The sequence below is a fragment of the Grammomys surdaster genome, unplaced genomic scaffold, assembly GCF_004785775.1.
Source record: "Grammomys surdaster isolate TR1022 unplaced genomic scaffold, NIH_TR_1.0 62, whole genome shotgun sequence".
Lineage (NCBI taxonomy): Eukaryota > Metazoa > Chordata > Mammalia > Rodentia > Muridae > Grammomys > Grammomys surdaster.
In genome coordinates this window covers 1,957,728-1,973,864 of record NW_021604564.1, presented here as the reverse complement: position 1 = coordinate 1,973,864, position 16,137 = coordinate 1,957,728, and the positions used below count along the sequence as shown (strand labels likewise).

Genomic DNA, 16,137 nt, shown 5'->3' with positions numbered 1-16,137 from the left:
ATTACAGGGTTGAGGGTAAAAATGTGAGGCAAGACACCTAGAACTGAGGGGCATTTGAGGAGTCATAGTGAAGCTCAGTGCAGTAGAAACTTCCTCAACTATATGAAGGTGACCCTAATGAAGTTTCCAAATAATAAGGGAGACATCCCAAGTGGCCATCTCTGTCACACAAAGCTTCCAATCCCAGGACTGTGTTATAGCCAATGAGATGTTGGCCAAAGGGATCCCACTGAAATCCCCAAACCTTACCCAGGCTGTTGCCAAGACAATAAACTGCTCTCCACAAGCTTATAAGGCCCCATTGATGAAGACAACACCAACACAACTCAAGGCTGAGGTAGTGCCTACATAGAACCTTCTCCGAAATGTTTTAGTATTTATCTAGTACATGACAATTTTCTACTAGCTACCAGTATACGTATATGTATATGTATGTGTGTATACATATATAACCATACATTTACACCAACCCAGCCACAAAACTTTGAATCTACATTCAACCCTACCTGAAAACTATGCTAGGGCAATGATGACACAAAGCTTATGGGAGTAACCAACCAGTATCTGATTACTCCCTAAGATGGAACACATATCCAACACTGCTTGGGTGACCAAAAACCAACTAGACAGCCCAGAGACCTAGGATAAAACCAAATACTACTATTCTAAACAATAACGAAGTAACATGAAAATTAATAATATTCTGCTAAACTCATAGATCAGTGACTTACTCAGCCATCATCAGGTAAGCTTCTTCCTAAAGCAGATGAGAACAAATATAGGGACCCACAGCCAGACATTATGCAGAGAGGCCTTGGAATACACAGCTCTAAATGGACTGTCTCCATCAATTCTATGCTCTCAGACCCCAGGGAACTGCATGAAAGGAGGTAAAAGGAGTATGAGCGCCAGAGGGGATGGAGGATAGCAGGAGAATAAGATCAGGGACTGAAGCAGCAAGCACAGGGCCCCACACAGGTCTGCACCAGGTCCTCTGTGTACATATTATAACTAAGTTTAGTGTTTTTATGGGACTTCTGAATGTATGCATGAGTGGGTCTCTGATTTTTCAGACTTCTCTTGGAGCTCTTTTCCTTTTATTGGTCTACCTTGTCCAACTTCAATGTCATGGTTTTTATTTTATCTTGTTATGTTTTACTTTGATTTTAAAAAATAGAATGTTTTCTTTAAAGTGAGTAATAAAAAAGCAATGTCTTTGAAATAATTCTGATTGTCCAAAATTAAAAAACACTACTGACGAAAAATAAATAACTCTAATGACAGATTTCTCAACCTTTGTTCTATGTTTGATTTCTGATACCCAGAACACTGCCTTAGGATTTATAAAATCATCAAAGGTAGGCAAAAACCTAACTAGTCAGTCAGAATTTCTAACACTGATCAGTACCATTAGGGCTGACTTTTCACTTACATAGACAGATTAATTAAGCTCCTTATAATAAACTTCTCAGGTCATGCTTGGTTTTGCTTTATTCCCCAATCATATTTATGAGACTATTCTGTGTGGAGCCACCACCACCACTGAGATTGTATACAAAAATCTGGGGATATTTGTTCAATAGCACAGCACTTACTAGACCACCAGAAGCCATGGTAGTAAAGCCCCAACCCCACAAAAAGAAATGCCAATATAATCGTGACTGTAACATCCCACACACTATCTGGAACTAACTCTCACTTTTTTAAAGAACTTATTAGGCTGCAGAGATGGCTCAGTAGTTAAGCACACTGACTGCTCTTCCAGAGTTCAACTCCTAGCAACTACATGGTAGCTCACAGTCATGTGTAATAGGATCTAATGTCCCCTTCTGTGTGTCTGAAAGACAACTACAGTATGCTTAAATATATAAAATAAGTACTTCAAAAAATGAAGATATTTACTACTACTGTGTTCTCTCTCTCTCTCTCTCTCTCTCTCTCACACACACACACACACACACACACACCAGCGTGCGTACGGTAAATTGGTGGGGGGGGGGTCGGGGGGAGGGGGTGGGCGTGGGCAGGGGGAGATAAAGACTTTTTCTCCAAAATGAAAAACAGTAAAAACAAAAAGATTAATTAACAGAAGTAGAAAATAGAAGAGGTAAAGGAATCTATGTAAATAGCAAAGCAGAACAGAAAGGAATTTCCCAGGGAAAGCAGGAGAACACAGACCAACGAAGACAAAATATTATGACACAAATGTATAAAGGTACCAAAGTAATACATAGAGTTAATATCTAGTTCACTCCAAGATAAGTAAACGTTTCAGCTGTTCACAGCATAAAAAACTGTTAAAAATATGCAGGTCGATAGTTTAACTACCTTGATAATATATAAAAGCATCCCATATTGTCTATTTGTAAATAACCTTATAAATATCTGTAACTCTAAACATTTAATTCATAAAAGAAAAAGAAACTCTAAAAATGATCCTGGAGGTCAATAAAAAATTAAATTCAAGAACAAAAATTTGCATGAAAGATGGTCTATTTGAACACTGGCTATGGTTACACGAGTGCACTCAGATTTTGCACATTACATATAAATTTTATTTCTAAAAGAAAATTAAAATATTTAAGACTATTTATAACTGTAAATGCTGACACACTTAGGAAAAGCTGACCCACTTATGGAGTATTATAAAAACTCTAACATTTTAAAATGAATAAAAAAGTTTTTTAAATGAGACATAGAGAGCTGAATCTAAGAGGCATCGAGGGATAGGGCTGAAAATGATCAAAACATATCCTAAAAACAAAAACATTAAATAAATATGATAAATGAAATATCAACAGCAGATTCTCAGTATGTATATGCTCATTATAACATTTTTCTTTATATTTGATGTTTTATATAATTTCAAATAGAAAATGTAGTGTCACATATATTCAGTTGTATTTATTACCAGAACTTAACTTACCTCTTTCTGAAATCTCAAAGCCAGTCCAAATCTACTAAGAAGTAAGGATTCAATTCCTTACACCGCCATTTTCAATGTACATGATCCTAACAAGCCATTTAATTGCTTTTTGTTTATAAAATAAGGACAACTTTTGCTCTACATATTGTGAAAATTTGGGAGATGAAGGCAGGATGATATCCAAGGCCTTATGCATGCTAAGCACACTTTAAGAAAACTGAACTATACTTCGAGCCTGTAAGGAATATCAAAGCTATTCAACAATCTGGAGGACTCTCTCCCAGTATAAACATTCTTTTTAAGAATTATTAAGACAGACTTCCGGTCTGGGCCCGAGCATAGAGCAGATCCCAGGCGGCAGCTCTGTACCCAACCTCACAAAACCCAGAGGAAGAGGGCTTCCCAGGAGCTTTAACTCAGGCAGTAACTCAGGTAAAAATGAATCACCCGTGATGTCTGCTGTTAGAAGTTCTAATCCAGATGCTGGCCTCCGAACTTATACTACTCAGACCTTCAATGGGCCATTGACAAGAACATCAAACAGCTAGAGACTGACATCACTAATCTGAAGAAATCCCTCGTTTCACTGTCTGAAGAGACCTCCAAAAATCACAAAGGACTTTATTGAGCTTGATTTACTCTTTTACAACAGAAAAGGCTGTGTACAGTTCTTGACTGTGTACAGCCCTTAAAAAAGAATGTTCCCTTTACATAGACAAGACAGGGATGGTTGAAGAGAGAATGAAAAAAAAAGGTCAGAGAAGGCCCTGAGAAAAGACAGAGAGAAAGAGAAAGATGAGTGCTGGTACAAGAATTGGTTTTCAGACTCTCCATGGTTGTCAACCCTACGTCCTCCCATCTTGGGACCATTAATTGGGTTATTTTTGCTTATTTCTTCTGGTCTGTGGGCCTTAAATAGGCTGACTAACTTTGTGAAACAACAGATAAATAATTTGGTAGCAAAACCTACTCAGATACATTTAAGTTAGCTACAGAGGACCACGAGACTCAAGATGAGGTTGTTACTCTATCCAGGGTGTTCCCAAAACCCATCTCCACCCAACCTAAAAGAGGGGACTTCCGCCCCTAGACCAAGCAGAGAGGGGGTCACCCAGAACCCCCTCTGACAGGCTATCTGAATTCTTGCTTAGGCTGCGAGGCTAAGCACTGCAAGGGAATATAAATAAAAGATAAAAATATCTCTCTGGATTCCCTGAGGGACATGCCTGACTGCATAGGGGTTGATGTCAAAAGTATCCCCTCTCCAGGAAAAAGACATCGGGATGGGTATGGCCCTCATGCCTCACTCGACAACAACAGGGGAACCGGAGCCATCACAAAGTCCCCTTCAATTACTGGAGGTCAGGCCTCTATCCCCGCCTTCGCAAGTTTAGAACTGCCACAGCCCTTCTACAATTAGAGAAGGGAGGAGATGTCAGGGGCAGCCCTGCTTACCCACTGAAGGCCTAAAATCAGCAATAGGCCTGTCATACACATATACTCACACCAAGTCTTGGGTCTCTGTGGAAAAACCTTGAAACAGATGGCTATAAGCTATTGTAAACAGGCAGCTTTCATGGAAATTTACCAGCCTGAGTAGTCATAGACCTTGCAAATAGGTAGCCTTGGTAGATAATACCAACTTAGATAAGGACAAGCGAATCATAGGCAGAGTCAAAGCGACCTGTCTCCTGAACCTTCACCCAGCCGATACCATGTTCTGAAAGATATCTGTACTCCCCCTGAACACCCACACTCCGGTGTCATCCCCTTCCCCACATCGTGCCTTTTTGTGCTTATAACCCCTGTGTGAATAAGTAAAAATTACGATTTGAAAAATAAAAAAATAAAAGAATTATTAAAAGTGCTTCTTTACAATTGTACAATAATTTAGTCATGATTCTTTAATGTTATTAATAGAGGTTAGTTTAATTTTTTATTAACTATGAGAAAACTTGAACAATTAAAAAAGGCTAATGTTTACTGTTCAAGGCATATGAATATAGCTCAATTTTAATTTGAGTTTTTATATTCTCAAAAATTAATGGTCAAGTCTTATTTCTCAAGGATGGGCAATGGTGACTAAAGATGAAATAAAGTATGCAAACCATTTTAAATTGGATAACAAATTTACCCACTTCTCTGGAACTATGGTAGTGGTTTTACGTGTGCTTTATTTCTTGTTTTGATTTCTGTGAGATACAGTCTTGTTCTCTCAACTGTATCCTAGTCTGGCCTTAAATTTGACATCCTGTTGCCTCTTCCTAAGTGCTAAGACCACACCACCACATCTGGCAGGTAATGTTTTTATTAGTATTGAGAAATACACAATCAGATTTGGATTTCAGGACTGTGGAATAGCAGTTACTGTAATGCCAGTGTGTGTGTTTGGGGGAGGGGGGGAGAATCACATTAATAGTCAGCTATAGTTAAACTATAGGGCATGTGATGCCAAAACAGAATAAAACTCAAATACAGTAATTTTCCCAAGCCTCCACAGGGAAAGCAAAGGGATTGCTTTAATGATCTGGGATTCCACTTGATTTGCACTATGTACATACTCCTCTACTAAAAATGCACTTTTGCCTATCAGTACTATGCATATATTCCCCTCTGATCAATGCACTAGCAACCTGAGGCTCACTCCCATAGGCCTACATGAAGATAACTTCTCTAGACAAGGGGTAAGTTTTTACTCTTCTAATAACAATCAAAGTTTAGAAAATTTCTGTTCAAAAGTAGTCTCAATACAATCTAGTCTGAGGATCGGAGGGCAGATTCAGCCAGAGATTGTTCTAGGTTGCACAAAAAGTGAAACAAAACTGTATCCTTTTAGGTAATTTATCACTTTATTCTCATATATAATTTTCACATTCCTAGATAGATAGGCATAGATATAGATATACAGACAAATATACAGATGAATAAAAGATGCAAAGATGCATTATGGGAAGAAACACACAATGAAAAAAATGACTATATGAGCTAATCTATCAATTAAAATAGAGAACCATGCAAACTACACCCTTAGCAATCAGCCTTTCCTTTCTTCCTTTAGAGCTTATAAAGAGAAAACCCAGACAGCAACCTGAGACCTTGAATATTTCCACTCATGTAGCTGGCTGCACCCTTGCAGTACATGTTGAACTTCTCTATTGCTTTGGTTTAAATAAAATTTGTGTGGGTTTTAATCTCAATTCTCTCCATATGTTCATAAATGGCCAAGAATCTGGAAACAAAACACCAACACTGACCAACACTGACAATGGGTAACATCAGTATTCCAATTTCCTCTTTAAATGTGTTTGCAAGTTACATGGCATATTTAACAAAAAGGCAACTGAGACCTGGACTCAATCACCACCTTATTCAGAAGATCTACAGGGACTCAATGATCTCTTCCTTCCTCCTTTAAAAGATAAAACACTGTAAAATGGAAAAAGTATGCTGCCAGAAAAGTAAGGCCAACAATGTATTTTTAACACAATCCTAGGGTTAACTGATATGAATTAGATACAAGTGTATAAAACAAATTAAATCAGTGAAAAGTATTAAAACACCTTTTCCACAAAATGATTCATCTTCATCATTTATCCTTTTGAAAATTACCTGAAGAGATTAATTTTAAAAGTTCATATATGACGCTAGAGAGCTGGCTCAGCAGTTAAGAGCCTTCTTACTCTTGTGGAAAACCCAGATTTTGTTCCCAGATCCCTAGGTTGGGCAACTCACAAGTTTTAGTTCCCAAATCACATACACATACAGCAGATACTAACACACATACACATATAAATAAATCTTAAAAAGAACCTCAAATTTTTTTCCAGTTGAATTTTAACTGAATACTTTAGTTAGAGCAGAATGCAAGGAACTAATCATTAAATATGTGAATTCTTGCACAACTTTAAAGTTTGTCAATCATGATTATTTGACAGCAATAAACTTAATTTCCACTAAATTGATACTCTTGAATTACTTCAGTTTTATAGTTCAGCTATGAAATTCTGAATGACTTTTAAACTTTTATATAACTTACCTTTGAGATTTCAGACATTTTCTACTTTTTTCTATAAAACAAACCTAATTTCCAACATCCTATTGTTGTTGCTCTTAAAATACATGCCTTTTTAGAGGTACTCATTTTTGGTACTGTGCAAAGACTATTACTGACATCTTTTCTCAGTAGTGGCAGGGACGGGTATAATACCCTTTCAGCCCAGCATTCACAAATGCTACCACTTGTTTTCATTCCTCCTCGTTTATTTATTCCTCTCCAATGTATGCTAGGAATCTAAGCCAGTACACAGAGGAAAGCTGATAAAAGGAAATGACCAAGAGGTAGGTGAGAATAAGCATAGCCATCACTTCTCTAAGATACAAACCAAATCTATAGTCTTCAAAACAGAAGACTGAGTGTTCAAATGTTCTAATTCCATTACTAAGTTCTATGGAAACAATGAGTGCCTTTTCCCCTCGTGCTTTTAAAAATCTAATATTTCAGAGTACGTTTCATATATCTTTTTAAAAGTGACAGAAACAACAGTAGAAACTTCATTCCAGAGTATTCTAATGAAGCAATGAGGGCTGAAATTATATTTTCAAATTTTGATTCTAGCAGTGACATAAAGTTCAAAATAAACATAACAGCAAAAATTACATCTAAATATCAAATAACATTTTACTGTTTCTTAACACTTATTACCTTTATAAACAAAGGTTCTAGAGACTAGGCATGTAGCTCAACTGTGGCACATGACTTAGCATACACAATGTCATAGGTTCAAATCCCAGAATTGAGATACATACTACAATCTACATCCATAATAAAGAAGTATTTATAAAGTCCTTAATTCTATTTGCTAATACTTAGATAATAAAACTTACAGTAACTGTCAATGGAATTCAACTTTGAATGCCTTAAAATAAGAACATACAGTTAACTAAAAATTGTAAGACACAAACTAGTCATTATCCCATAAAAGTTTCCAACTTAAGTCTAATTTGCTTTAGTTAAAAATGCTGCAATAGTAAAAAGTTAAACGACTTTAGTATTCAACAATTCTAAGCAATATATATATATAAATAATGTTAATCTTTAAGTATTTTAGAAATCCATTCAGTTACCTACCTTCTCTAAAGTAGTCTCCAATGTCATAAACCTGCAAGTGTTATTTACCATATGTAGGTACACTAAACAAAATTTAATCACATTATTTTATTCTCCTATTCAAATAGATTTCTACTTGGAAAAAAATCAGTAAAAACTAAAAGAAGTTTAACTTCCTAAAATCTGATTCTGCAGACAACTTACCTGATTTGTCTGGCTACTTAAGTATGGCTCAAAGTCATCATCATTTACAGCATCTTTTTGATGAATCGAACCATTTTGTACTGAAACTAAAAAAAAACACATTTGTATTAGAAGTATTATAATTATTCTTATGAAATTCATAGAACAATCTTAACATTTGAAAAAAATTTTCAGGCCAACTCTGGAAAAAATAATCCTAAGTTCCTTCATGTTTTGGTTTAAGAGCAATCTTAAGGATAACCTATAGAAAAAACTGTAATGTGTGCCACAGAAAACTTAGAAATCCTGTGATCCATAAGCTCAATACTCTAAAAGCCATATGTACATACTCCCACTTACTAAAATCTTACATATCCCAATTTCAACATTGGATTGAGCAAAGTAACATAAAAATATTGAAAAGGGCTCCCTAAAATTGTTTGAATTTAAAATAACTAAGTAATGCTGTAGACAGTACATTTGAGTATGTGACCTAACTTTGTAAGTCTATTAACCTGATAATGATAAGAATTTATTTCTTCTGTAACACAGGCTAACTTGGAATTCTCAATTCTCCTACTTCACCTTGTGAAGCAATGGAAATACACCAGACCCAACCTTCAAGTAACTATTTGTGACTTAAAGTTCCAGTATGAAAAAAATCTACAAAGGGCAGGGTATGATGACCCACTGAGTTTTTCACAGCACTTGAGAGGCAGATGCAAAAGGATCGCAATGTCAAAATCAGTACAGTATGGACAATACAGACAGTTACCTAGCAGATGGGCTATGTAGTAAGATGCTGTCACTAAAAACATAAAAAAAGGCCTTATGTTGTTCTGGTTTGTTTTGCTGGCAGTTCTGGAGTACAAATCCAGGTCCCTGTGTATATAAGCATTCATCGTTAAAATCTGTAAAACTTCTGATACACGTGTGGGTACACACCTTGATTCTCAAAGGCTGAGAATCATTGATGAAGTGTGTGTTTAGCATGCGCTAAAGTTTTGAGTTCAAATTCAAACATCAATAAATAAGACTTTCACATGAAAGTAAAACTACAACTAAGACGCCATAGATGATGATGATGATTACTCATGAAACACATGAGAAAACAAATTACAAGATAAATTAGAATATCACACTAGTTCAAAAATTATTTTATAAACACTTGAAAATATATATTTGGATTCAAGAAAAAACTAAAATAGAATATATGTGGACAGTGTCTCATTCGTGCCTGAGTGGAGCATATAAAAACACCTCCTATATTTGAATTTCAGGTCTACCACCAAGGAGGCAGGCGGTCTCCAGTAGCACTGTGAGCTCACTAATCTACTGGCAATTAGTTACATTACTCACTGACTATTTCATCTCATCTTAGTATTAAATGGACATGTTCAATAATCTTTATACTACTCAATATTATAATATCCCAAATAAAACTAAAATTATTCTGAACTACAAGAACAAAGGTTAGTAGAATATTTGATATGATATCAATATGAAAAAATTATTGAAACATGAAAAAAAGGCAATTTCTGAAGAATGTCAACCTTAGAACTACTTGCTGTTCAAAAGTACAATGTCACAAAGTACTGCCAACTAATGTGGGGTTAAGTTTATCAGAACAGCAACTCTTATTTTGCCCTAAGTGCACATCACCTAAAATGTAATACTGTTGGTAAGCAGTGGCTTATAAGCAAAGAACTGTGAAGTTCTTGGTTCTCTGCCATCCAGTAAGTAGCAGGGATGGCTCAGCAATAAACCTACACTGAGCATGAGGCCTTCAAAGCTGACATCTATGATACCATGACCTGCAAAGGTGACCCCAAAATAAACAGATTCTGACTCCACTTACAAGATTTAATAGTATTTCAGACTTCATCAGGGCTAGGCTTGAGCCAAATGTGTCCCAGAATTAAAATATGTAACAGTTACTACAAACAAAATAAAAAGGAAGGTGTCACAGGAAAACGAATGCCATCTGAGCACTGAGGTAACCACTGCAGTCCCAGAAACTCTAATGAACCTTCTCTTCTCATTGGTTTTACTACTCTTTCATCAACAATGGTGATGCATGGTCTTTTACTTCTTGGGGGGAAAAAATGTTTCCTACTTCTGGACTGCTAAACTGGAATGCATACCAGCCAGTACTTACAACAGCCCACCATTTCTATCAGTTGTGTCAATTAGTCCTTGGTTAACTAGTCTACACTGCCAATATATTCAAAAAACTATCCATTAAATAAGACATTAACTAGCCCTTTAATTTCAGAAGCATGCTTTTCTTAAAACAACTGTTTTATAAGAATTTAGTTGTTGAACATCGTTAAATGACAATCTAATGTCTCAGAGACTGAACGTGAACAGTAATGAAATCTAATCCACATCTATATTGTGTAAAAGTTCTTCAGGGGAGAAAAGAACAGATGACTTACATGATTCTTCGCCTGTTTCCTCTGCCCTATGAAGCAAAGTCAAATCAAGATAGAACATGGGCCTTAGAAGCCAGGTGGTTCTCTGCTCTGGTCCTGACTACATCAAGTTAGGAAAGTCAACAGATGTATGCATCATGTTTTCCCACCTACAAAAACAGCGACAATACCATATACCCTCTATCTCCTTACAGGAATGTTGTGAGGATTAATAATAAAATGAAGCCAAAATAATGATAGTATGGTGCTTTGAAATCATTTTCTGGGGGGACAGCGAGAAGATACAACATTTTGCCAAATATACTACCTTTCTGAAACATTCAAACAAACAACTTCCACCTAATTTTTTCAAACTCCCGTTATATAAAAGGCGTGTGTCCCTCCTATAGAAGGAAAAAGGAGGAGGAAAAAGAAAACTGTGATCTATGTGTTGCTTACTTATATAAACTTAGAGGACAAAAGAAAGGACAGAGAAAAGCCCAAGAGAACATCTGACATACAAATGAAGACACAGCAAAAGTTCTTGTTCATAAAGAAAATTATTGACCAAAAAATAATTATCCTTATTTATTTTACCTATCTTTATTTATTAATTTTAACTACTATCCTCTCATACTATAAGCATATAGTAAGCAGTTCTGACATTTCAAGTAAGAAAAATCCTTGGTTTAAAAAAAAAAAAAAGGAATTAAATCTGTAAAAATAAGTATACCAAGACTCAAGAACCGTATTTCAGAAGCATTTTTTGTGTTCACAGATCAACTGACAGAACTCCTTTTCATTACTTTATTGCAAAAAGCCTTGGGAATATGCATGAAAACACTTTGCAGAAAAACAGATACTAAAGCAGGGTGTTAGACTAACAATGTCAACTAGCAATTCAGAAAAGAAACACAGACTCTCAGAAGCCATATTAAGTCAACTAGCTTCAAAATTTCAACTGATAACAATTTCTTAGGCACATAAAGTTCTTAAACTCTAAATTCAAATTAAGCATATCTTTACAGTTATAAAGAAAAAAGGAAAAAACTCTATTTTCTGCCTGGTATCAGTAAACAGACTCGCTATAAGATAACTTCACTAACTTAAAATTAAGTCAACTAAGGCAGAAGTTTTTCAAAAATACACAAAAGCTCAAAACAGCCACTTGCAAATAGCTGTGACATGGCTTGTAATGTATCTGTAGGGTTATGGTTTCTATCATTTTAAATCAACTTAAATGACTAAGTATACCAGTACTTTTGCACCAGTAGCTTTCCTTCTCCTCACAAGAGGATTAGAAATAATACAAAAAATAGCAATTAGCGCAAAAAGCTGTTGCAATTATAATAATCCTCATAATAACAGGATTTATTGTTACTTTGTTTATAGAAGAGAAACTGTAACAAAAATATATAATGTACTAATCAGTAAATCTTAGTAAATCAGTAGCTGTATGTGGTATTGGAACCCAGGACTATAAAAATATCCCAGTCTATAAGCTTCATCCTAGGATAAAATTATAAAAGAGTAAAAGTTATAAAAGAGTAAAAGAAAATTTGTGGGAATAAAGAACTATTCAAAAACATAATTTGAATGTGTATCTAAATATTAAATCAGAAATGACACTAACAAAAATTCTCACATAAAGTATTTAACCAGAGGGTGTGGCCAGCCAGCCTTTATCTATCAAGTGACTTATAAGTATATCAGCAGGAGAGAGGTCACTAGGCCATACCAAATGTAGTGATTCTCAAGTAACCCACACTATGGTAATATAGAACTAGTTTATAATACCCAATCTGGATGATCTAGTTTGTTTTATCCAAAAAGAACTTCACAGAAGTCACTTACCTTAAAACTTGGCACTTCAAATAGCCTTGCAGTGACCTTAAAACTTGGCACTTTCTTTCTTTCTTTCTTTTTTTTTTTTTTTTTTTTCGAGACAGGGTTTCTCTGTGTAGCCCTGGCTGTCCTGGAACTCACTCTGTAGACCAGGCTAGCCTCGAACTCTCAAACTCAAGAGATCCGACTGCCTCTGCCTCCCAAGTGCTGGGATTAAAGGCGTGCGCCACCGCCGCCCAGCTAAAACTTGGCACTTCAAGTAGCCTTGCAAAGTGCCATAGTTCCAGAATAAAATAGTTTATAATAGGCAACAATGACCAGAAATTTCACAGATGGTCAGATTAGCCAAAAAAGGAAAAGAAAAAAATTCCTTTTAAACTCACAAATGTTTAATAACTAATTTTAAATTAACCTCTAATTCTGAAGTTTACAATTTTCACTAAAATAAACTGGAATTCTATGAATTAAAAATTCCTAAATGTTCATATGCTGAAAGAAAACATCATTAATTAAAATAAAGTTTGTTAGCTAACACACTGCAATGTACCTGGTATATATAAGTTCTTATATAAAACGTAGTATGACATGGAGAAAATTATTCTGGGCAGAGCACTATTATTTCTAATTAACTGGCCTTGCCACATACAAACCCAGAAAAAAAATATTAAAAGCATCAATAGAAACATGAAACCTACACCTAAAGAGCTATTACAGATCTTATTTTTAAAGTAGTACTTGATTACTGGGGAAGGGGGAAAAAACAGGAAGTGTAATTATATTTAGTGTCATTTCCGGCACTACAAAAAACGTTACAAATACATAGCTCATTGTAATGTTCTTTAATTGGCACCACCCCAAGAAAGGAGTTATTGTTCCACACTAATATCACGTTAATTCCACGCTCCTATCAGCTGACTTTGTTCCACAAGCATAAAAACAAACTACATTTATGTTTTAACTGCCTTACTTTTAATGGTAGCTTTTTTAAATAGCAAAATTTTAATAGCAAATCATGTAATACTAGCAATAACTGCACAAATAATTTTTTTCAAGGTTTTGTAAGAAACCAGATTGAGACACACCTTCCAATCAGAGGTCTACATTAAGATTACATACTTGTTAGGAGTTCTATACTGCTGTTGCCTCCTTGCAAGCAACTTTTATGGAATCAATGATTTTCACTAATGTGACATAGAACGCGATGTGATTTGCCAAGTTTAAATGTAATCCAGACATTTCAAAACAGAATGTTGCTCACTTAAAAAACTTACCTAACTATACACAAATGTAGAAAAAAAGTATGACCTAAGTTATGTAACAAAAATAAAATGGTAAACTAAAGAAATACCATTACGTTCATTGAAATACAACCAAGACAGCTGTTTCTTCTTAGTACTTCAGTTTCTATAAATGTAGCTTCAAACCCAGGAACTATGTAAATGTTGGCTGTTAGCTGCGATGGATGTTTTTCTAACCTTTATATTTAGAAAGAAATGCAAAAACAAGAAAGAAACCGCTTACAGTTTAAAAATAACATCAAGGGAACACCTAAGGGGAAAAAAAAACCAAACTCACCTTTATTTCCTTGCCCTTTAGGTCTCTGAAGCAAGACGAAAGATGTAGTAAAGAGGGGGAGGGGGAAGAAAAGTGTGTTAAACAGAGACATTATTGGAAACAAGTTATTCAGAACAATCCGCGTAGGTGTGAACCCCACCAGATCCTCCGCAATCTCTCCGCCCGTCTGCCTCCCACCGCCCCTCCGCATCGCCTCTAGCACCCTCCAGCGCCTGGCCCCGCGCCGGCCGCCGGGACATCCGGCCCTCAGTGGTCACGGACGCTGGCCACGGGCTCAGACGCCCGCGCTCAGGCCGGCCTGGGCGGCAGTCCCGACAGCCAGCACCCACGGCGCCGTTATGGAGCTAGCGGCGGCTAGAGGAGCCGCGCCGCACGCGAGGGTGGAGCTCTGCGGCTCCGGCCTTCGCCGAGCCGGGGCCCTGCTCCCTCACCTGATCCACGCTAGTGGCTGACATTCTTCACCGTAACCCGAGAGGAACCGCCGCCGCCTGGGCCTCTCCGAGAGCACTCGCAGCAGTCGACTACCGCACTCGCGAAGCTCTGCTCCAGCCGCCGCCGCCGCCGCCACTCTGTTAGGCTCCAGGAAAGCGGGCTCACACTCGGGAGTCGCGGAAGGGGCCCGAGCTCGCCGCCTGCACACTGCCCGTCCCAGCTCGTCCTCCGATCCTCGGGCCCACAATGGCGGACAAGCTCCTGAGTCCCACTTCCGCTCCGGGCCGCCCTGACCTTCCGCTATCCAGTCTGACGTCCACGCACACCTCGCAGTTCCTCCCCTACTCCCGCCACGGCCTCGGGCTCCGCCCTCGCATTGCACGTCATCGGAGACCGGAGACGGGTAGAGACCAGACAGCGCAGCTGTACGTTAGACGCATGCGCGGTACGGTGAGCGTTGGGATCCGGCGTCTTTGGCCTTGAGCCTGCAAAAGCAGTCTAGCAACGCAAGGCGACTTAGCCGCCATTGGGCGCCTAAGCGGCAAAGCCGGAGCGAGGTGCAGGAGCACGCTCTCAGTTGATACTTTCTACCTCTCTGTTGGGCTTGGTTTGGTTTTTATTGGATAAAAATAGCCTTCAGAGGGAGAAACAGTTGCAAGACTGCTGCCCCCTGAAAAAAAAAGAAAAGAATCTTAAAATGTCACTAGAAACTGGTAATGTTACTTTCTTACCTGTTGGCAAAAACAAAGGAAGTCAGTCCAGTTGTAGTTTTGACATTTTTATTTAATTTCCTTCCCAAGAAAGATTTTACAGGTGTTGTGTAATGTGTACTCCTAACTAGCCAAATTCTTTATTAAAAAACAAAAACAAAAAAAAACACCCAGTTTAAGTGTTAACCTATGAAGCGGGAAATTAGGAAAATCACAGTTTTCTGTATGTAGTACCACAATGTTTTAGAATCATTGAGTCAAGACTACTTCTCATGCAAATCCTCAAAAGGCAATTTTAGGTGTGTTCAGCTCTAATCCCTTTCCCTTGAGTTCCTTCTGTTCAGATTCCAAGCTTCAAATCCTTCCATTTCCCAAGGTTCCCCTTCTTCTACATTGTTCTGTCTAGCTCCCACGTCCAAAACATTTCTGGTTTTCAAAGGATCTTTCAGAAGAGGAATTGAGGCTGAGAAATTGAGAGTACACAAGAGAAAAATAATAGAAAAAGCCTTGCCTTTACTCCTGTCTGAGAAGCATGGCTTTAGAATCCCCATGAATCTCAGTTTGAATGCTTACCTAGTAATGATCAGTTTATAACCTGGGAATTGTCACTGAACCTAAACATTGGTATCATGAGGAAACTAAGAACTGACAGGAATAGGCTTCCCACAATTGTGGCTGTAAACAGCAACTTCTTGTTTCTTTGCTGCATGAGTCACAGCATCAAAACTGTAACTTGGTGAGTTACATGAAATGTCAGGCACTATAATTGATTAAATAGTCATAGTATCTTGTGTGTTGACTGCTGTTATAAAAATTGAAGGCTGGGTGAGGAGACACATACCTTTAAAGTCAGCACTTGAGGGTGGATCTCTTTGAGTTTGAGGATAGCCTGATCTACATAGTGAGTTCCAGGACAGCCAAAGCTGTGTAGAGAGGCCCTGTCTC

The 16,137-nt window shown here is 37.4% G+C and overlaps 1 protein-coding gene across 3 annotated transcripts in view; it reads right to left on the bottom strand.

Annotated features, from left to right (window-relative positions):
* The window catches only part of Ythdf3 (YTH N6-methyladenosine RNA binding protein 3), a 35,202-nt gene extending 20,373 nt beyond the window's left edge, over positions 1-14,829 (bottom strand). Inside the window, exons 1-4 of one of the 3 annotated variants that reach the window (XM_028758642.1) lie at positions 14,482-14,829; positions 14,051-14,075; positions 10,655-10,800; positions 8,238-8,323 (exon numbers count right to left, since the gene is read on the bottom strand). In XM_028758642.1, the coding sequence (XP_028614475.1) occupies positions 8,238-8,323; positions 10,655-10,712 (144 nt within the window). In that variant the 5' untranslated portion in view covers positions 10,713-10,800; positions 14,051-14,075; positions 14,482-14,829. The remainder of the gene's footprint in view (positions 1-8,237; positions 8,324-10,654; positions 10,801-14,050; positions 14,076-14,481) is intronic. The other 2 variants (XM_028758705.1, XM_028758777.1) reach the window with 2 other exon arrangements.
* Positions 14,830-16,137: the final 1,308 nt, after the last annotated feature.